Source organism: Eumetopias jubatus, unplaced genomic scaffold (genome assembly GCF_037043125.1).
Source record: "Eumetopias jubatus isolate StellerSeaLion01/CBP00866 unplaced genomic scaffold, mEumJub1_p1.0 scaffold_9, whole genome shotgun sequence".
NCBI classification, from domain to species: Eukaryota; Metazoa; Chordata; class Mammalia; order Carnivora; family Otariidae; genus Eumetopias; species Eumetopias jubatus.
The window spans coordinates 111,488,761-111,509,426 of record NW_028274815.1 but is presented as its reverse complement, the minus strand read 5'-3'; the positions used below and the strand labels follow the sequence as shown (position 1 = coordinate 111,509,426).

General features: G+C 56.3%; 2 protein-coding genes across 5 annotated transcripts in view; one reads left to right on the top strand and one right to left on the bottom strand.

Annotated features, from left to right (window-relative positions):
- Positions 1-2,392, top strand: part of EBF4 (EBF transcription factor 4) — a 56,899-nt gene extending 54,507 nt beyond the window's left edge. For all 3 annotated transcript variants that reach the window (XM_028118770.2, XM_088026256.1, XM_088026257.1), the window contains 2 exons: positions 824-1,021; positions 2,322-2,392. In XM_028118770.2, the coding sequence (XP_027974571.2) occupies positions 824-1,021; positions 2,322-2,392 (269 nt within the window). The remainder of the gene's footprint in view (positions 1-823; positions 1,022-2,321) is intronic.
- Positions 2,393-13,346: 10,954 nt separating this feature from the next.
- On the bottom strand, positions 13,347-19,464 carry CPXM1 (carboxypeptidase X, M14 family member 1). Of its 2 annotated transcripts, none has more exons than XM_028118934.2 (14): positions 19,281-19,464; positions 17,795-17,953; positions 17,511-17,620; positions 17,249-17,388; positions 17,053-17,143; positions 16,298-16,448; positions 16,126-16,214; positions 15,655-15,778; positions 15,375-15,571; positions 15,115-15,294; positions 14,726-15,023; positions 14,395-14,534; positions 13,684-13,786; positions 13,347-13,588 (listed from the first exon to the last, which is right to left on the bottom strand). In XM_028118934.2, the coding sequence occupies exons 1-14, from the start codon at positions 19,462-19,464 to the stop codon at positions 13,347-13,349; spliced, it is 2,208 nt and encodes a 735-aa protein (XP_027974735.1). The 2 variants fall into 2 exon arrangements, with proteins under 2 accessions (XP_027974735.1, XP_027974736.1); XM_028118935.2 differs by having other exon boundaries at positions 14,948-15,023.
- Between the last annotated feature and the right edge of the window lie 1,202 nt (positions 19,465-20,666).

The window sequence follows — 20,666 nt, the reverse complement described above, 5'->3', positions numbered from 1 at the left end:
CCTGGATGGCCCGGAGGTCTCGAACAGGAAGACGCAAGGATGTGGATCTCTGTGTTTTTGTTTAAAATTGACTGGCTGGAGGAGGGAGATATAGGAGGCCTCCAGGCCCCGACTAGGGGTGACAAGGACCTGTATTAAGCTGGCAGAGAACAAAGTGCCCAGTGGGGGCAGATGGTAAGGGAGTGGGGTTGGTAAGGGAAACATATGTGTGGAGGAAGTTAGGGTACTTGTGTGAGTTGAGATCCTGGGCAGAGAGGCCTTATAACAGGAACCTGTGTGTACCCCTCCAAACATCCCTGACCTCTTGCTCCAGCTCTGCTATGAACCCTGATCTTTGACTCTTAACCTTGGTACCCCAAGGCCCACAAATGTTCCTTAGCATCTCGGAATCCCAGTGGCTTTCAGCAGGAATCCTGATCTATTCCTATTCTATTCCGTCTCTTCCACATCTTTCATCTTTGGGGACACTTCCCAGTATTTGGTTTTGTTCAGTGTTCTGGTTTTGCTTTGATTTTGACCTAGTCTGGCCCTGTCATTTCCAGCCCCAGGGAAGGGTCTTTAGAACCTCCCTGAAAGACAAATGCTGGCCCAGGACCCCAGGGACTCCTAGCCTGCCTCCAGCCCCTGCCTGGTATTGGTCTCCCCAGGACCATCACAGCAGCCCCCTAGTGAGGTCTGGGCCTGGTGCCTGGGTCAGCAGCCCACCTGGGGCCCACCGCCCGTGCCAGGGCCCCAACCGAGCTGCTCACTCTGGTGCTGTCTCCCTGTTGTGTCTCCCACCACCTTCCCTGCTACGCCTGCCCCTCCCCGCCCCGCCCCGGAGTCATGCCCTCTAGCCCCCCACTGGCCGCTGCCTCCTCCATGTCCCTCCCGGCCGCTGCCCCCACCACCAGCATCTTCTCCTTCTCGCCTGTCAACATGATCTCCGCTGTCAAACAGAGGAGCGCCTTCGCCCCCGTGCTGCGCCCACCCAGCTCCCCACCCCAGGCCTGCCCGAGAGCCCACGGAGAGGGACTTGCAGGTGGGTGACCCGTGCTGCCCCGCTATGGCCTGGTGGAGCAGCTAGGCTTCCGGCACTCACCCCGTCCACATCTCACCAGAGCCTCGTGCTGGTTGGCCAGGTATCCCTGGAGGGTGTAGAGCAGGGAGCTCTGCCAGGGTCCCAGGAGGTCCATCTGGATCCCACATCCCTGGGCCCCATCGCTTGGGGTCGTCACCACTCTGAGTACTGTCAGTTGGCCACTTGACCACGGAGAAGACTCGAATCCCAGTTGGAGAAGGTCTAGAAACCCCTCCAAGGCCCCATCCCCACCTGGTTGAGCCCAGAGCAAAGACCCCACACTCAGAGCTGGAGAAACCCCACACAGGCTGCAGGCCTTTGACCTGGGCCTCCCAGCATCCACTGGAGGGTAGCACGCACCGCTGTGAGGGACTGGGTCACTCAGCGGATGGAAGGGGACTGACTTTAGATGAGGTTTAGCCCAGCACCCCGCACCCCCTCCCCCATTTTTATGGATGTGGAATTGAGACGATGTCACCCTTACCACATGCCATTAGTGAAATGGTTGTTATTTGTCAGTTATCAATCTCCTTCAAGTCAACATTCAACTTAACAAAGCCTGGGCCCAAGCCAGTAGTATAGAGTGAGTCAGGGATCACATCCCCCCGAATAAGATGACTCAGGGTGGGCTCATTAGATAATGCTCTAGGATGATTTCAAAGGGCACACGGGCTTTTTTTTTCTTTCCTTTTTTGCCTTGTTTCCAAGTTTTGTATAATTTTTCTTAACCCGAGTGTGTCTGGAGTTTAAAATGTGAGTTTTGAGGAGCAGAGCGCCACCAATTTCTCCCACCAGCAGAGAGAAAACGTGGGGGCGGGGGTTTCAGCGGGGGAGAGGATGCTGGAAGTGATGAATTTCGTGCACGTCTGGGAGGGAGACAGGCCACTGCCACGGGAGGGGTCCGTACTCCAAGAGGCTGACCTCCTTTCTGAGCTGGCACTCTGTTTCCTCACCCTGGCACAGGCCCTGCGGTGGAAGCAGGGCTGGGAAGAGGAGCCCAGAGTCATCTTTTTCTATTAAGGCAGTGAGACATGAAGGACCTGGGGTCGCACCTCCTAAGAGGCCTGAGGGGTGCGCCTCACCTGTCGGCGGTGCCCGCCAGGCCAGGACAAGGAGCGGCCGAGCACCTGCCAGGCTCTCCGTAGCTCTGCCCTCAGGAAGGGCCATATGCCCAGCGTGCTGTCCCAAGCCCAGAGGCACACAGGCAGATAAGGTCCCCAGGCCACACGTAGCTTACGGTTTGTCTCTTTGCCTACCACAGACCAGCCTTTTGAGGATTCCGACAAGTTCCACTCTTCAGCCCGGGGGCTTCAGGGCCTGGCGTACTCCTAATCACGGTAGGTCTCTGGCTGGGCCTTGCTTCCTCCCCTGGCCCTGCATAGACTCTACAAAACACTTTAGCAAGGATGGGGCCCTGGGGTCCGAGTCTCCCTCTCCAGGGCCTATCTAGACAGCTGTCAGGGCCACACAGCCAGCCCCTCCTGCCCCCGACCCACGATGGCCTAAGCTGAAAAGGTGGAGAGAAGGGGTTTCCTGTCCGCTTACAGCCAGCCTTTTTCCAGGACCTTCTCTCCCTCTCCCCACCAGGTCTGCAGGTGTTGCCCCCACTGAGCCCGGACTGGAGGTCCCTCTGGGATACACACTCATGTCCTGGACGGCAGCACAGAGAGATCCAGACCCAGGGCTTCGGGCAGACATCCACCCCAAGGCCTGAATAGGCCTCCTGTGCTTGAGGCCTCCAGCCCCACAGGCTTCTCTCACCTCCCTTTCTCGGGGCTGGTCGGAAGCCCTAGCACTGTGCTGATGCTCTTGGCAGGAGAGCCTCCCGGGGAGGTACCGGGATGCTGGGCTTTCCTCACTGGGTCAGTTCCTCTGGAAGAGCTGGACCTTGTGCATACCGGACCCTGAGGTGACAGGAGCAGGGGGTGGGGACCGTGGGAAAGCGGACAGCTCAGGGAGAGGTGGCCTGGGGAGGTCCTGTTGGTGTCGGACCCATCTCAGCTGGCCCAGCATCCCGACTTCTCTCCAGGGCAAGGCGTGGTGCCCGGCAGCCTCAGGAGGCCTGCCCAGGCTCCCATGGAGCTTCCAACGGCTGCTCGACCCCCGTGGCTGCCCCCTTTGAGGCCTGCACACTCATGCTTGCCGCATTCTGAATCCCACCGGGGGCTTTTGGCACGGAGGGTGCAGAAGAGGGAGTGCCAAGCCCCCTGAATTGTGGGTCTTCCTCCCGATGGCTATCTCATGGACTCTGGCCCCGCACACACATGACTCCAGCTGGCCCCATGGTACCATGCAATGGGCCTAGCTGCCCCTGGCCTCGTATTCCAATCAGCTGAGGTTGGAGAAAACAGAACAATAAACACAGCTTCAAGTGGCTGGCTGGCCTCTCTTGCCTGCTTCCTTGGCGTGGGTCTGCTTTTCTCAGCGCTTCTGCGGCTCTCCTGGGAACCCTCCCAGCCATGCCCCTGTGCAGCCTTCTTGCACCTCGGGCTTTTTCAACAGCCCCAGAGGTGAGCAAGTATTACCTGCCCCATGTCTGCTCTCAGGTACTGCTGGGGGTGGTGGGCAGGCTAGTAGGCCTGAGGACCTAGGACGTGGGCTCCACCCCAGGAGCTTAGACTGGGAGCACAACCTGGCCACTGAGGACTCAGTCCCCCGGCTGTCTGGCCAGGACCAAGGCAGGGGTTGTCAGAGGACTGCCCGGGAATGAGAAGAGCGCAAGCAAAACGCCGTTCAGTTGCCCAGAGGCTCGGAAGTGAGATCCGTTCTGAACGGAGGTTACGGGGCCTCACCTGGCCAAGGCAGGGCAGGGTAGGGCAGCTTTTGGTCCTGAGGTTGCCTATTTGAGCAAATCCCAACCACCCCCTTCCCCAGGTCTCGGCACCTTTGGCTCTCCTGTCTCAGAGTTTGGGAGGAGGGGTAGTAAAGAGGCAAGATTTTCAGGCTCATTTACCACCCTCCCCCCTTCTGGAATGAATCCCTGCCATCCCCTGAGATGTGTCCCCTAGATCCCAAAGGTCTGGCTAGCTGACTCTGGAAGCCACTTTTTTGACCCACTGTCCGGGGAGCCCAGCATCCAGCTCCAGGCCTCAGGCCTTACTCTCTTCCTGGTGGTCCTCCTTGGCTCTGGCCTCTGGAAACTCTGCAACCCATGGCCCCATGCCCTGCAGTCCTCTGGGCAAAATACACTTGCCAAAGCAGATGGGCCCTTCATGTCCTTCAGAGGCCTTCACTTCCTTCTCTTGTGTTCTTGGCCAATGCCAGGGATTCAGCTCACTTGGGGCCCAATGGGATAGCCTTCTGTTCATCTCTGTGCTCCCCTGGCCTCCCGCTCAGCTCTTGCTTCCAGTCCATGTTGCAGAGCCCCAAAGCCTGCCAGCCCACACCCTGCTCCAAACAGGCTCCGAGCAAGTCCCACGGCCCAGTCCCCCCCCCCCCACCCCAAGGCTGAACACCTGCAGAACCGTAATCTGCACTGGATGCAGGTGGTAGCTGGGTAGTGGTCACACTCTGGTTCCTGGGGTGGGTCAGGTGCGTGGTTGCTATAAATGAGACGTGAGATCTGGCCTCAAAGATTTCAAAACTGTGCTCAGGCCACCATCCAAGTCAACACTGCCCACCCCCTCATCCACAGAAGGCAGGACTAAATCAGTGACTAAATGTTTGCTTTGAACCGAATTGTGTCCTCCCAAAACTCATACACTGAAGCCCTAACCCTTCCCTCCATGTGGTGATGTTTGTATATAGGGCCTTTAAGGAGGTGATTAAGGTTAAGTAGGGTTAGAAGAGTGGGGCCGTAATCTGATGGGAGTTGTGTCCTTGTATGAAGAGGAAGAGACTCCAGAGTTCTCTCTTCACTATGTGAGGATACAGCGAGGTGTCCCTCTACAAGCCAGAGAGAGAGTCCTGACCAGGAACTGAATCAGCTGACACCTTGATCTGGGACTTCCAACTTCCAGAACTATGAGAAAATATATTTCTGTTGTTCAAGCCACTCCGTTTCTAGTATTTTGTTATGGCGACCCAGGCTGACTAATACAGTGTTCTTTCCTACGTGTCTTGGTTTGGGTTCCCCTAGAAGGAGAACCTGAGGCAAGTTCCCTGCGGGAGAGCTCTGGGAGACCGTATAGAACACACCTCAGAGCTCTCCCACCCGAGGGGTGGAGAATCTGGGATATTGATCTTCCAGCCCTCATCTGCAATTGCCTGAGAACTGCTCCCAGGAGATTAGCCTTCTGGCACATCTGGCCTGCCCTCCCACCTGCAGAAGAGAAGCCACCAGTTAGGGTTTTGTTATAGAATGTTGCAAGTAAGTACCGGAACCGAACTGTTAAGTCCAAAGGGATATGGGCAAGGCACCAAGAGCCTCTCCTGCTAGCCCTTTGGAGAGAGAGCATCTCCAGAAAGCCCTCTGCCTTCCTCCCACATATGTTTTCCAGCAGAAGCAGGCTGCTGTGTCTGCACCCTACCCTGGGGACCTGGCAGCCTTGGGGGCTGCATTTAGCTCAGACAGGACCCACTGTGGACAGGCTCCACTGACTCAAGCGAAGGTAGGCAGCAGCTTTGACAAGCCCTCCGGCTGACTATTCTGCAAAATGCCCTTCTCCCCGACCCCCACCCATGTGGGTGGGGTCCTTCTTTTTCCCAAAAGAAAAATCTCCCAGAAAAATGGGAAGTGCCATGCATCGGGGGGGAAAGATGGTCTTTTCAATAAATGACATTGAGTCCACTGGATATTTATATAAAAAATTAAACTGACCTCTGCCTCACACCATACACAAAAATTAATTCTAGGTGGACTGTGGATCCAAATGTGAAAGCTAAAACAATAAGCTTCATGCCTTTGAAGACAGACTAGAAGCCCTTTGCCAGAGTAACCTCCAAGGTCTGTCTTCCCACTGCATGATCAATTTTAGAATGAGGCAGACAGGGGCACCTGGGTGGCTCAGTCGGTTAAGCGTCTGCCTTCGGCTCAGGTCATGATCCCAGGGTCCTGGGATCGAACCCCATATCAGGCTCCCTGCTCGGTGGAAAGCCTGCTTCTCCCTCTCCCACTCCCCCTGCTTGTGTTCCTGCTCTCTCTCTCTCTCTCTCTCACTGTCAAATAAATAAAATCTTTTAAAAAAATAAAAGAATGAGGCAAACATTCAACATGTTTGAGGTGGTTCGAATGGACCCCCAAATATCTTTTCTCTTTCCTAGGATGACTTCTCTGAATAGGAAAAAGTTCATACATCACGGGATCTTTCTCCCCTAGAAAAGGCAGGGTCTTCACAGTGATTCTCTGAAGCTCCTAGCTCTTTTTTTTTTTTTTAAGATTTATTTATTTTGAGAGAGAGAGAGAGAGAGAGAGCGCGCGCGCACATGAGAGGGGGGAGGGCCAGAGAGAGAAGCAGGCTCCTCACTGAGCAGGGAGCCCGATGCGGGACTCCAGGATCATGACCTGAGCCGAAGGCAGACGCTTAACCAACTGAGCCACCCAGGCGCCCTGAAGCTCCCAGCTCTTGAGCCTGGGGTGGCCCTCTCCTGCCTTCCTACCCACACCTATACCCTTGAGCTTCCTTCCTCTGCCACCACTCAGTGGCGGTAACAGGACCCATCGGAGGATAGAAGGAAATGAGCCACCTCCTGGAGGCTGCCAGGCTTTAAGACTGATGTTCACAAGAAGAACCCCAACATGCGGGTCCTAATGGGTGTGCAGCCATGACCATCCGTATGGACTCATCCTCCTATTACTTCCTGAACATTCCCCTTCTCTTCACTCTCATTGTGAGATTTTTTTAAATTGTTTTTATTTAACTAATCTCTACACCCAATGTGGGACTCGAACTCATGACCCCAAGATCAAGAGTCGCATGCCCTTTTGGCTGAGTCAGCCAGGCTCCCCTCATTATGAGATTTTTACCAGAACTTCTTAACTGAATGTAGTCTAAGTTACCAATTTTTCTTTATGGTTAGTGCTTCTTGTATCCTTTTAAGACATCTTTACCTAACTACAAATCAAGAAGATATTTTTGAGTATGGTATGAGCTAGAAGTCGTTTAATTATTTTTGTATGGATAGTCAGTTGGCTCAGGCCCATTTATCGAAATGACCAACTTTCAGCCCTGCACTGCAGTTGGCACCTTTATCATGAATCAAGCATATATATATATATATACATACATACATATATGGGTCTGTTCTGGATTCTCTATTCTGATCCACTGGTCTTTTTATCTTTACACTGATACTACACTATCTTAATTACTTTAGATTTGTAGTAAGTTTTTATATCTAGTACAGCAAGTTGTCCAACTTAGTTCTTCATGATGATCTTGGCTACACTTGGTCCTTTGCATTTCCAAGTAAATGGGATAATCAGTTTATTAACTTCTATTTTTAAAAAACCTGCTGAATTTTCCTTGACATTGCATCTGTAAATTTATAGATCAGTTAATGGAGAATTGAAGCCTTTGATATATTGGGTATCTCAATCTATGGATATTGTATATTCCTTCATTTATTTCTATCTTTTAAAACTTCTCTTGATAGTTTTTTTTTTAAGATATTTATTTATTTATTTATTTGACAGAGAGAGAACACAAGCAGAGGGAGAGGGAGAAGCAGGCTCCCCACTGAGCAGGGAGCCCGAAGCGGGGCTTGATCCCAGGACCCCGGGATCATGACCTGAGCCGAAGGCAGTTGCTTCACCAACTGAGCCACCCAGGCGCCCCTCTCTTAATAGTATTTTATAGGCCTCTGTCTCACACATCTTTCATTTATTCCTCAGTATTAGGTTACTTTATGCTATTATAAATAAGTTTCTTAATTTCACTGTTTGTCATGCGTATACAATTGATTTTTGAACAATAACCTTATATCCAGCAACCTTGCTTCACTCACTTATAGTAATATTTTATCCATAGGTTATCTCGGATTTTCTTATCTACAAAGGACAGTTTTATCTCTTCATTTACAGTCCTTGTTTCTTTTTCTTGCCTAAATACACTGGTTGGACCCTTAATTCATTGTTGAATAAAAGGAGTAATAGCGGACATCTTTGTTTTGTTCCTGATCCCAAAAGGCGAACTTTGACTTTTCACCATTAAGTATCATATTTGGTTTTATAGATATCCTTTTATTCCTAATTTTCTTTTAAAATTTTATACTCTGAATAGATGTTCAGGTTTTATAAAGTGCTTTTCTGCATATATTGAGATGGTCACATGACTTTCTCCATTATTTTGTTGAACGTGCTGAGTGACATTCATTATACGTCTAATGTGAAACCATTGCATTAACTGTCTAATCACGTGTTTAATGGTAAACTCCCATCCTTTACCCAGGAGATACCATTTGTTACCAGGAAGTCCATTCCCTCTCTCCCTCAGTCTCTCTCTCTCTCTCTCCCCCCTCAACCCCTCTCTCTGTCTCTGTCTCTGTCTCTGTCTCTCTGCTACTCTCCCAGAATGCACTCATTGGCCCTCACCTTCCCCACTTCTCAGGAAGTTAGGCTTCTGGGAAACAAAATGCAGAGACCAGCCGACCACCCTGGTACTTCACCCTGCCATGCTATCTTCTGGGAGCAGGGCTGCAAACACAAGAACAAATGTAAATTAATGTCTCACTAAGTCATTCTACCTCCACTCTAACCGGTCTCTCCCCAGCTGGACTCTGGGCTCTGGGTCCCCTGTATTGGGGTTCAGAAGGGCACTCGCGAGTGGACTGTCCAGAAGACCCTGCCTCCACCCACCCCCCTAAGGGAAAAGTGGCCAAACCTCTGGGCCTTTCCAGAAGCCTTGCAGGAGAGCAGAGTGGCAGCCCTGGGGGATGGGGGGCATTCTGGGTTTAGAGCTACCATTCTGCCAAGGGGGATGGTGGGAGGGTTCTGAGTGCATGGACCCCCACTGGAGACAGAATGGAAGAGATTTCCTGACTCTAAAGATGTAGAAGAGGCTTCTCAGCAGGACAATAACAGAAACAAGACCATTTTTTTCTTTTTTGGCACATTCTTTAGGTAATTTTATTCCTTGAGAGAGGAGGTGTCAAGTATTTCAAAGGGGAAGGAAAAATGCCTTGGCAGGTCTGTTGTTCTTTGGGGCCCAGCATCCTGACATCTTGTTTCTTCAAAGTCTTTCTTTCCCCATCCCCTGCCAGCCTGGGAATGAAAGCAGCTCCCGATGCCTCCCTGGCTGTGCAGTGGGCCCCTCAGGCTGGGCTGCCAGGCCTCCTGCGGGAGCTGAGGGAAGGTCCCAAGTCCCTGGGAGAGGCGAAGTGTGGATGCGTCCCCACGGCAAGGTTGTAAAGGGCTGTCTGGCACTGTGACCAAGGGGCACTCCAGAGTCGGGCAGCCATCCTGGGAGGCCAGGAAAGCCCTCTGGCCCGGGTCCCTGTCCCTGTTGCCTCTCTTGGGGTTCCACTCACCTGGAAGCCTGGCTCCCCTCCACACATCCACCCACTCACCCACCCAGCGTCTGAGTTGACCTTCAGGTGGGTGGAGGAGGGTCTGGCCACTTTGGGCTGGCAGGGACTCAAGCCCAGCCAGCTTTGGCTTCTGTGGTAAAAGCTGGTTTGTCTGGGGCTGCTCCCTAGGCCGTTCTTGGAGCCAGGCCCAGAAGGCCAACTTGCCAAGATAAACCGTGGCTGCCGGGTGGAGTGTGGTGGAGGGCTGCTGAGCGGGCCCAAACTTGGCAGGCCCCTCAATGGTGCCCTGGCCCGGTCCACAGCACGAAGTCCCACAAGGTCCCGGGGTCAGGCCAGGCCAGGAGCAGGTACCGAGAGACGGCTTGCTGGGCATCCCTCGGCCCTCTCTGTTGACTGAGGCAGGGACATCCGCGCTCTTGGTCTCACCCGAACACCAAAAGCTCACAATGAAGCCTCAAGGTTGACAGAATTCCTTCAAACCTCCTTCCTTGGGGGAGCAGCTCCGTGGCAGAAGATGGCGGAGGAGGGAGACAGGGAACTCTAGGTGCCTGTGTGCGTGCCTGGGGGGGGGGGTGTGCAGAGTGGGGGCTGCCAGCGCAGAGAAAGGGGGCCCGCGAGGCCTCTGCTGCTGTATGAGGGGGCCACGCCGCCTTTAGACCCCGCGTTTCTTTGGCACTCGCCACAAGCCCGTTTTCTTACATGGGATTCCTTGGAACGGAACAAAATGGGGATTTGGGGGCATGTGAAAGTGTTCCCTGGGAGAAAAGCAGTGAGGGAGGCAGGACAGGGCAGGGGAAAGAGCCAGAGAGCGGTCCCAGCGGGGAGCCCTGGAGCTTGAAGGCCACCACAGTTTGGGCCCTCTCGGTGGCAAGGAGAAAGCTAGAACACCTCCGGGCCGGTCAGTCCTCGGTCACAGGCTGCCAAAGCGGGATGGAGCACGGAACCCGTGTCAGGCAGCTCCCATCTGACCAAGAGCAGTGCTTGGGGGAAGCAGCCAGCTATTAGCAGCCAACGCTCCCCTCAAGTCAGGGGATGGAGGCACTGGCTGCTGAGAAGGTTCTGGGTGGGACAGGAAGGGCCTCCACTGTAGCCATCTCTATACCTCCAGAACAGGGGCTAGGCCTTTGTAGGACTACTACTTCTCGGGTGGCAAGCGTGCCCCTTGTGTTCTTTTAAACCATTTTTAAAAAAGTATTCCATTTATTTGAGAGAGAGAGAGAGAGAGAGAGAGAGCAGGAACACAAGCAGGGGGAATGGGAGAGGGAGACGCAGGCTTCCCGCCGAGCGGGGAGCCCGATGCGGGGCTCGATCCCGGGACCCTGGGACCATGACCTGAGCCGAAGGCAGACCTTTAACGACTGAGCCAGCCAGGCGGCCCCGCACCTTGTGTTTCAAGCGGGGCTGCTTCAGAGTGTCCCGGGCTGTTGACACACAAAGGGCGGGGATCTGCCCAGAGACATCAGATGAGGCCCGCAGTGCTCAGCAGCAGAGGCGGACACGTGACCAGAGGAACCCTTGACTCCAGAGCGGTCGGTCCCCTGCTGGGTGATGGGTGGTCGTCTGCACTGGCTCTGCTGACCCAGGGCCCCAGGTTGATGTCCCAACCCTCTTGCGCCTGCCCTTGCCCTCCCCACCCAGGTTGGGCCGTTTCCTTTCTCCACCTCCCAGATCAGGTGGCCCCTCCGCTGGTCCCCAAGGGAGGGGGAGGGTTGGCCGTCTTGCTGTCCCTCTAGTCTCCTTCCAAGACATCATCTTGGCATCAACACCTGCTTTCCTTGGGCCTTCCCTTTTCATACTCAAGAGCCAATTTCCAAAACACAACAAAAAACACTGAGCCTGCTCTGTTCTCCCTCCGAACTGCTAAATCTGCAATGTATATATAGAAAGGTAAGTTTCTTTGCCCTGAAGTCAACTTCATCTGATACTAAGATAGCCACTCCTGCCGCAGCTGGTTGGCTCCGTGGGTGGAACAGGCAGCTCTGATCTCGGGGTTGTGGGTTCGAGCCCCGTGTGGGGTATAGAGATTACTTAAAAATAAAAATTTTAGGGGGAAAAAAAAGCCTCTCCTACTTCCTTAATGCATCTTTGCCAGCCTTTTACTTTCAAGGTGCCTGTATCTTTACATTGGAAGTGAGTTTATTATCGTCTATAGTTGACACCCGTCTTGTAATCCACTTGGCCAATCAGCTGTGCACCTAAGTGCACTTTTCATTATGTATATTAAACTCTGATGAATAAAAGCAATCTTTTTTTGTTTGGAAAAAGGTGATGCTGTACAAGGGGAGCTGGAGGTGGGGAGCAGGGAGATGGGAGATGTGGCGCTGAATTCCTCCCATTGATCTGAGATTGAAAATATGAGAGGGAGAGACAGAGACAGCTCAAGAAACAGAGACGATGGAACAGCCCAGCACTAGGCAGGCTTACCTAACAGAAGGCTACCTGGAGGTCTTTGTGCTGAATTTACATGTTAATAATTGTCCCACCACTGCCCTTACACTGTCCTCTGAAATGCAGGGGGCTGGGTGCCTGATAACTGCATTTTGTAGGCTTCTTTGCAAGCTAGGGTACAGTTAGATTTTTTTTTTAAGATTTTATTTATTTATTTGAGAGAGAGAATGAGAGAGAGAAAGCAGGAGAGGGGGGAAGGTCAGAGGGAGAAACAGACTCCCTGCGGAGCAGGGAGCCCGATGTGGGACTCGATCCCAGGACTCCAGGATCATGACCTGAGCCGAAGGCAGTCGCTTAACCAACTGAGCCACCCAGGCGCCCACAGTTAGATTTTTTTTTTAAAAATTTTAATTTCTTTAAGTAATCTCTACACCCAACATGGGGCTTGAACTCACGACCCTGAGATCAAGAGTGGCACGCTCCACCGAGCCAGCCAGGCGCCCCAGTTATAGTTAGATTTTGCCAGTGGATTTCATAGGTTAGAGATTACAAAGTGGCAGGAAGGGAGAAATTATTCTGCTTCAGGCTCTGGCCATGGCAAGTGACCACAAGTGATCACAGGTGGCCGCAGGAGGTCCAGAGTTCGATTTCTAGGTAAAACTCCCTTCTCGCTTTTTATCCAAAACCTTTATATCCAATGCCCAGCATTACATTTTTCTCTGCTTGAAATACCTGAGTCAGATATTTCCCTGGCCAGACACAGACTGACATATAATTTGCCCTTCCTTCTAAAAGAAACTAATCAAATCTTGTCATTTACCAATCCTCTCCAAAAATGGCTGCTGAAGCAAATTCAAACATCCTCAGCTGTCCTGTCTTCTTTGTCTGGTCTCTCCTGCTTGGAGCTCTCTGTCCATACCCCACACTAGGTCCACCTCCCATCAAACCTCCGAGAACCTTCGTATCTGTTGCATCCTTGACGCCTGGGTCCCCGCTGAACGGCAGTATTTCACACCCACATATGTAATCCTGTCTGTGCTCCCACAGCACCTGGCCTCCACCTTGGCACGTCCCACACCGCACTGAACCGTCCCCCTCTCTTGACTGGGAGCCCCCGGGGGCTGGGAGGGCCCGGTTTATCCTTGACTCCTTGCATGCTCGGCCCGGAGCACTGTCCTGGTGCCTGCAATTGGTGGATGAGTTACTCCGCTAAGCCCTAAAGTTCAAGAAGAACCCGGGCAGGATCCCCTTTCCACACCATTCCTCCGGACGTCAGTTGATGAAAGCGTGTGCGGAACAGGACGGGGCAGAAGGGGAAAACTGAGGCCTGGCCCAGGGGCAAGACCTGGGACACAGAGACCGCAGGAAGACTGGCTGAGGGGCCAAGTAGCTTTAATGAGCCTGAGCACCTCTTCCCCCACTTTGTCCCTCCCTCCTTCAGTTCCAGACAGGTCCAGCCTGCCCAAGGTCTAGGGCTCTTCACCTGCACCTGTTAATTCTTCTGCCCCCTCAGCCGCTCCAGCCGCCTCCGAAGGTCTGGGGGCACCTTGGCCCCAGCCGCCAGCAGTTCTCGAAGTCTTTGCTTGGGAGTCTTGGTGAGGTGGAAATTGCAGGGCACGGGGCCCTCTTCAAAGGGGACCCGGCAGTTCCGCGTGGCTGGGTGGTAGCCCTCAGCACTCGCGGTCACCACATAGTCCCCCGGGGTCAGCAGGCGCCAGTAATCCCCGCCCCACGCTGACAGGAGTGAAAGGCAAGATCAGGATCCCGTGATGCTCTGCTTCCCACCCGGCCTAAAGCCCCCAGCCCCCGCCCTCCCCTCCCCCGCACACCTGTCGTGACATCGTGGTTAATCCCTTCCACAGCAATGACGGCATCGGCAATCCCCAGCTCGGTGTCTTTGTCCCGCACGACTCCCGTAATGCCCATTCTCACCTGCGCGGGGGGCGGAAAGGCTATCAAACCCCTTCCCCTTCTGCGTGCGAATGTGACCTTCGCTTCATTTTCTGGCTCTGTTCAGGGCAAACTCAGTGATGGTAGCTCTATGTTCCTAGTGGCCACGCTCTGGTAAAAATAACTCCTGACTGATAAATTGCATCTGGACTGGGAGAGCTACAAACAGCCGGTAGGAAGGCCTGTCTTTGGGTTTCCCCAAGTTCAGTGACCTCTGATATCCGGCTTGTCCTTTTGGAACCCTTGGAAACTATACTTACGGAGCCATTACAAGGGATACAGTTCCCGTAGAACAGGAGGTGTCTATACCAGGGTTCCCCCCCCCCCGCCGCCCTTGCATAAGGGGTCTCTTCTGGGAACAGCCCTCCTGAGACAGCTCTGGAACAGCTCTATGCCCCCGCCCCCCAGGCTGGACGGCTGTGGGGTCTATTCCTCCGGGCTCATGACGTCTGAGGCCACCCAGCTGGCAGACTGCCTCCTGTGGGGACCTTGGGAGGCCCCCCTCATGGGAGCTGCAAGCCCCGGGGACAGAGGACCAGACCGCAGCATTGAGGTGGGGCAGGCCCGGGGTGGGGGGATTTGGATTTCACCTGTTCCAGGTAGGTGAGGAGGGCTTCTTTGTTGTTCTCCCACTCCTGGGGCAGCTCGTTCTCGTGAGGGAACTTGTCACAGGACAGCTCCACGGTGATCTCGAAGCAGTTGGTGTGCAGGTAGCTGAAGTCATTCATACCTAGGGTGACCACCGAGGCTGGAGTCGGGGGCGGGGGGGGGGCTGGGGGGGCTGGGAGCCCAGCCCTCCTGGGGCCCTCCTCTGGGACACACTTCCCAGCGGCCATTGACACTGCCACCCTACGAGGACCGAGCAGACCACCTTACGGGGGCAGGGTGCGGGGACAGGGCTAACTATCCTGAGACACGTACTCCCGGGGACTGTGTGCCAGTCGGCGCCATTGATGATGTTTCCATGCAAGGAGAAGTCCTGGCTGTGGCAGGGTCGGCGGTCTGGCTCCTGCATGGCCCGGTTAGTGCCGGCATAGACGGTGCTGAGCCAGCGGAACACGGAATCATCCGGGGTGGGCGTGAGCTCGCGGGCAGCCCACGGGGTCCGAGTCATGTCGAATGGGTAGGACACCACGAGCTCACCCCCGTGGAGGTTGGCGCTCAGCACAAAAGGGATCCGCTGCATCCACTCGATCACGGCCCGCGTTTCGGGAGCCACCTAGACAGGGGCGGGTCACGTGGGGTGGGAGACAGAGACAAGGGCCCCTGGGTGGCCCGCCACCACCACCACGGCCCCCCAGAATACTCACAGTGGCATTGGGCAGGGTATAGTAAGTGGGCAGGGGCAGGTGATGGTTGGGGACAGTGTCGGGCACCAGCCCATCATCCTCTGCTTCCCACAGTGGCGTGTTGAGGTCAGCAAAATTATGGTTAAGGTCAATGCCCTGGTGGTTCCAGCGGCCCTCGGCCCAGCCTACCAGCTCGGAGCCCTGTCGGGGAAGGGGCCTGTTCAAGCCAAGCAGGCACCAGGACAGAAGGCACACGGCGGCCCTCATGCCAGGTGGCCTACCCGGCGAAAGGCAGTCTCATAACCATCAGGGTTCATGGAGGGCAGCAGGTGCACACGTGTCTCGGTGAGCAGCCGGGTCACTCGTGGGTCCCCTCGCAGGAACTCATGGCACAGGAACTGCATCAGGAGCAGAAGCAACTCTCGTCCCAGCGCCTCATTGCCATGCATGCCGGCCACGTAGCGCACCTCAGGCTCTCCTGGGAACACGGGGGCTCGAAGCTGGCTCAGGCCCACAAGCCTCCCCTGCACCTACCTCTCCCCGCCCAGAACCTGCCAGTACCCAGCTCGTGTTCGCCAGGCTGGTCCGACATTTCCATCACATAGAGCTTCAGGCCCTGGTGGCTCTTCCCGATGCTGTAGACGCGGGTGATGTTGGGGCACTTCTCGTTCACCTGCTTCATCAGCTGGGAGGCGGAGTGGAGCACGGCGTGGGGCATGGGAAGATTAGACCCCAGGGTCAGACCACGTGTGGCCGTGGAAGGACTCCCAGAAACCAGTGGTGGCCCGCACAGGTGGGGGCACCAGGGCACCGTATAGGAGAGGAGTGGCCACAGACCAGAAGGAAGGGTGAGAACAAGGGAGGCACCATAACTAAGGCAATTGGGGCGGAGTTTAGGGGCCCACGGGAGAGAAGGGTGAGACAGTGAGGGAAGTGGGGACATGACGTCAGTCCTAGCAGGTTATGCCCCGGTGGGAAGGGGACCTGCGATAAGCAGCTCCTCCCCCCTGGCTCATAAGGGTTACGTCTGACCTTCCGCATGGCCTTGTAATTGTGATGCCTGAAGTCCAAAGGGTCAGAGGATCCCAGTGCAGGGGCCTTAGGGAATAGGTCATTCGGATCTGGTGGAGAATGAATTCATGGTAAAGGGGGATCCGTGCTGGAGGTTTTACCCTGCTCATCCAGCCCTTGTCCGACTGCCCACCTGAGACCGGGCAGGCCAGGATCTCTGTCCGGAGACAGGCTGCGCCTCCCTGGAGCCAGGTCTGGGGCAGCAGGCGAATGAAGCGGGCCACCTGGGGCTCAGGCAGGAGGTTCAGCACTGGCGTCTCTGGGTCTGAGTTGGCAGGAAATACCTGGGGGCATCAAGTCCTTCGGTGGGACTGCTTAAAACCCAGCAGCCTGGCCCAGGGCCAGAGAAAGAACTCAGGCCTCTAAGCTCACCACCACACCCACCCTGGTGGGCTCAGCTGGAGACTGGCGCTCTAGGTCAAACACAGACCCCCCTGCCGACAGGTAGCCCAAGGCAGCCGGGCTTTCTGGCTTGCTCACAGCTTATGAGACAAACCAATATGGCCACATCACTCAGGAGCAGCCAGTCCTAGAGCTGGCCAGGCCCCACGCTGTAGCCTGGGATAAAAAGGGGTCTGTGAGATGGAAAAGCCAGAGCCGTGAGGGGGTCAGAAGTGAGGCAAGGGTCAGAGGCCCACCACCAGAAAGGGTGTTCCAGCGGAAAGCTGTGACACGAAGCGGGACCCACACCATGGAGAAAGTATCTGGGGAGGATGTGGACATGTTCCAAAGCAGCTTAGCCCCCAAGGCTGCCTGCTGGGTGCTACCCATTCTGACAACCCCTTTTCTCCTGGGATGCCAAGTGGGCATCTATTCCTTGACCTCAGAGGAGCCCCAGCCCAGCCCAGTACCCTACAGGGGGGCCGCAATCACCATGGGACCACTCACCGCATCCATCCCTCTGCTGCAGTTCCTACTCCCCCACCATGTCTGACTGTCATTGCTGAACTGGACCTTGTATGATGTGACCCAGTCGTACCTGGCAGCAGGAAGCACGGGGAGAGATTATCGGTGGCCCCAGGACACCCACCGCCACCCTCCTTAGTCTGCCCAGGACTTCCTGGACTGGGCTAGCCTGCCTCACCTCCAGACAGAGTTCCTGCCCTGTGTGATGATGCCTGAGAAGCGGGTGGGGTGCCTAGCATCCACCTGGAACCACGGCTCAGCATCCTGCTGCTCAGCGCACCAGGCCCCATCATATAGATCACCATCCTCCAGGCCTGACTGTGGGCACAGGACATGGTGATCAGACCCACGTGAACAGTAGAGAGTGGGTGGGATGGGGGATGGGGAGGGATAGGGAAGAAGTTCCTAGATGGTGCCCGGCTCAGAGCCAGGCTGCTGACCTGAATGTTGAGCCGTCCCCGGTGTGGTCCAAGACCAAAGGACTGGCTGCTGGATGCCTCGAGTTGGCTATCTGAAACTTGCAGGGACTCCAGGCCCAAAGGGGGACAGCCTGGGGCAGGGACAGAGCAGTGAGACCAGAGAGTGGCCAGGGCAGGCAGGTAGGAAGTCGAGCCCACGTCTGCCTGTGTGCCGGGCAAGCGGGGGGCATGCCTATGCCCATGAGGCCAAAAGTGACATTAGTATTTGGCCCAGGGGCTGCAAGTCTGGACTGGAGCAGCAGTACCTGGTTCCTGCTCCTCTGGGAGGTCAAGGACTCCTACAGGGGTGGTGGTCACCGGAGGCCTGGCAGTCACCATGGGTCTGGGGTGAGTTAGCTTCTTTCGTTTCTTCATAATGACCTTCTTCTTAACAATGCGAATCCGGACATGCCGTTCTGAGGTCCCTAGGACCACAGAGGCACAGCACCAGGGGAGGGAAGAATGGCCGATGGAGTGGTCGGTCTGCCATCCCAAGAAAGCAAGCAAGCCCATGACAGCACCCCTCACCCCCAGTATCTAAAGACCTTCCCATGGACTTAAAAGTCTGACCCCCACCTGCCTCTCCCACCACTTCCTTGGCTCCTTCTCCTTCCTGACGTGACTACACATTTGGCCATCCTCACCTCCAACCCTCTCCAGTGCAGAGCTACATCCAGCCACTAGGAACTGTTTGGTTGCTGCAAGGAGCTGAATTTGGCCTTGGCTGACCCTCTCCATCATACCATCCACCACCCCTGATCTTACTGCCTAAGTCCCATTCTTTGAATTTCAGCCCAGGAGGCTTCCTTAGCCCTAGACCCAATCTCATGCTGCAAAGCCCAAGTCCGCCTCTACCGCTGCATCTGCCCGCTGGGCTGAGATGTCCTGTCCTCGGCTTGTCCACCCTGGTGCTCAGGCTTTCCGCGGCTGGACCTGTGTCCTGCTTGCCCTGCAGTACAGCGCCTTGAACAGGGTGGATGCCACTAGTTCCCCACCCCACCCCCAAGTCCCATGGGTACCTCCAGAACGGGCTGTACATTTTCGTATCTGGTGACCCAGGCCTTTCCACACACAGCTTCCTTCGGGGGTGGGGGGGCTCTCTCTTTAGCTCTTCCTGACTCAGAGAGATCCCCCTTTCAGGACCCAGTTCCACTTGCCTCCTCTGAGAAGCCCTCCTTGATTGCCATCCCTTTGCCTTCCTCCTCGAGGCACTCACAGCGGAAGTCGGGAAGTCAGGCAACTCGCCTCTCCCGCCCCCTGCTGGTGCCCCATTCCTCCAGGCAGCTAGCAAAGAGCACTCTCCCCGCCTTGCTCTCCCTCTTTCCCTCCGGCTCCTGCCCTCAAGCTCTGTCCTAAGTCTAGCTCTGCACCTTTTGGTCTCAGTGCTTTTGTCTGTCCCTCCTTCTCCCTTCCTCCTGGCTGTGGTCTCAGTTTCCTCATCCGTGAAAAGGGAAGGTTTGGGGCTGGAAGAGGCAGCATCCTACTGGCTCCATCCCAGGACTGCTGACTTGGTCTGGCCGGGAACTGAGGCTGCTGAGTCAGCAGCCGTAGCGGGGGGGGGGGGGGAGGAGGGGAAGGGGGAGGGAGGGACTGCATGTGTGTGTCCAGGAAGGGTCGGCACACAGGCTCCAGGCAGGGAGTGTGTGAGCGCGAGTGTGCGTGTGCGTGTCGGGGAAGGGTGGGCACAGAGCGGGCCGGGGGAGGAGGGTAACCGGCCAGCCCGAGAAGCGGGCCCTCGGTCGGGGCGCTCACCGTTATCCTTCCCCGCGGGCGGCTGGACCGGGCTGCTCTGCGGGGCCGGGGTCGAGCCCCGGGCCGAGCCCCGGACCTCGGTGGTAGCGGGCGGCGCGAGTCCCAGCCCAGAGGCGCCGGGCGCACCCAGACCCAGACCGACGGCAGGCGCGAAGGTGGCCAAGGCGAGCAGGAGACCCCACATGGCGGGATCCAAAGGTGCGGACGCGCGGGGCTCGCGATGGTCGGTGGGTTCGTCTCTTCCTGCCGGGTGCTCTGGAGACCCCCGCCCCTTCCTGCCGCCGCCACACGCCCCCTGCGGCTCCGCCCGCCCACAGCCCTCTCGCTGGCCTCGGACCCGGGGAGGGGAGCGGAGGGGAGGGGAGGGTCCTGGCTGAGGGCGCGGGGCGGACCCCCGGAGCGGCCGCCCAGTCCTCCGCACCCCCCCGGCCCCGCCCCGCCCCCTCCGGCGTCCCGAGCTCACCCGCCCGACTCGCGCTGCGCTCTGCAGTCCGCACAGCTCTTCGGCACCGCTCCCTGATTTCACTAAGCCCTGGGAGGCGCCCGGCCCACAGTGGGCCCCTACTTTGCACAGTGCACCACGCCAGGCGCTTTGCACGTGGCCTCTCAATCAAACCTCATTTTACAAACTGGTAAACTGAGGCTCAGAGCGCCCAATTGACTTGGCCAAGGTAGCAAACCTGAGAACTTTGGGGAGGAAACTACTACCCGATAGGGAAGTCCATCCAGAGCCAGAGGCCGCCTCTCAGGGCGGATGCGTCAGAAAGAAGAAGGGAAACTGAGGCGTGGGATGGGACGGGGAGCAAGGGGAGGACAAACCCTCTAGGAATCCTTCTGAAAGGCAACCCTACGGGCCCAGCCAGAGGCGGCGCTTCCCATCGCCAACCCCCTCCCCCGGCCCCGCCTCTCTTCTGTTCTCCTTCCCCTCCCCTCCCCTCCCCTCTCCTCCCCTCCCCTCCTCCTTTGCTCGCCCGGCTGCCACGTTCCGGAGTTACATAACTCGAGGAGAGAAGCCGGAGCAGATACCCAGCTGCGGACAGAGGTGGAGGGACCGAGGCCTGATGCTCGCCAGTCCCGCCCTCCCCGCCGCGTCGCCCACCCCCGCCTCGTTGTCCTTCGGGGGCCGGCAGCCGGGGGTCTCTGCGGGCGGGGCTGACCCAGATCCGGGGATTCCAGAGCGCAGGCCCTTTCCCATCCCCGCTCGCTAGCCCCCCTTGATTCCCCCACGCCCGATCGCCTCGGCGAAGGAAGGCAATGCGTCCACTGTGCGCCTCTGGCCGGTGCTTTGTCCTTGCAAGGAACCCGCCGGGGAGATACTGGCAGGCCCACCTAAGAAGCGATGCCCACACGTGGCCAGGAAGCCTCTGGAGTGTGTGCCGCCCTGAG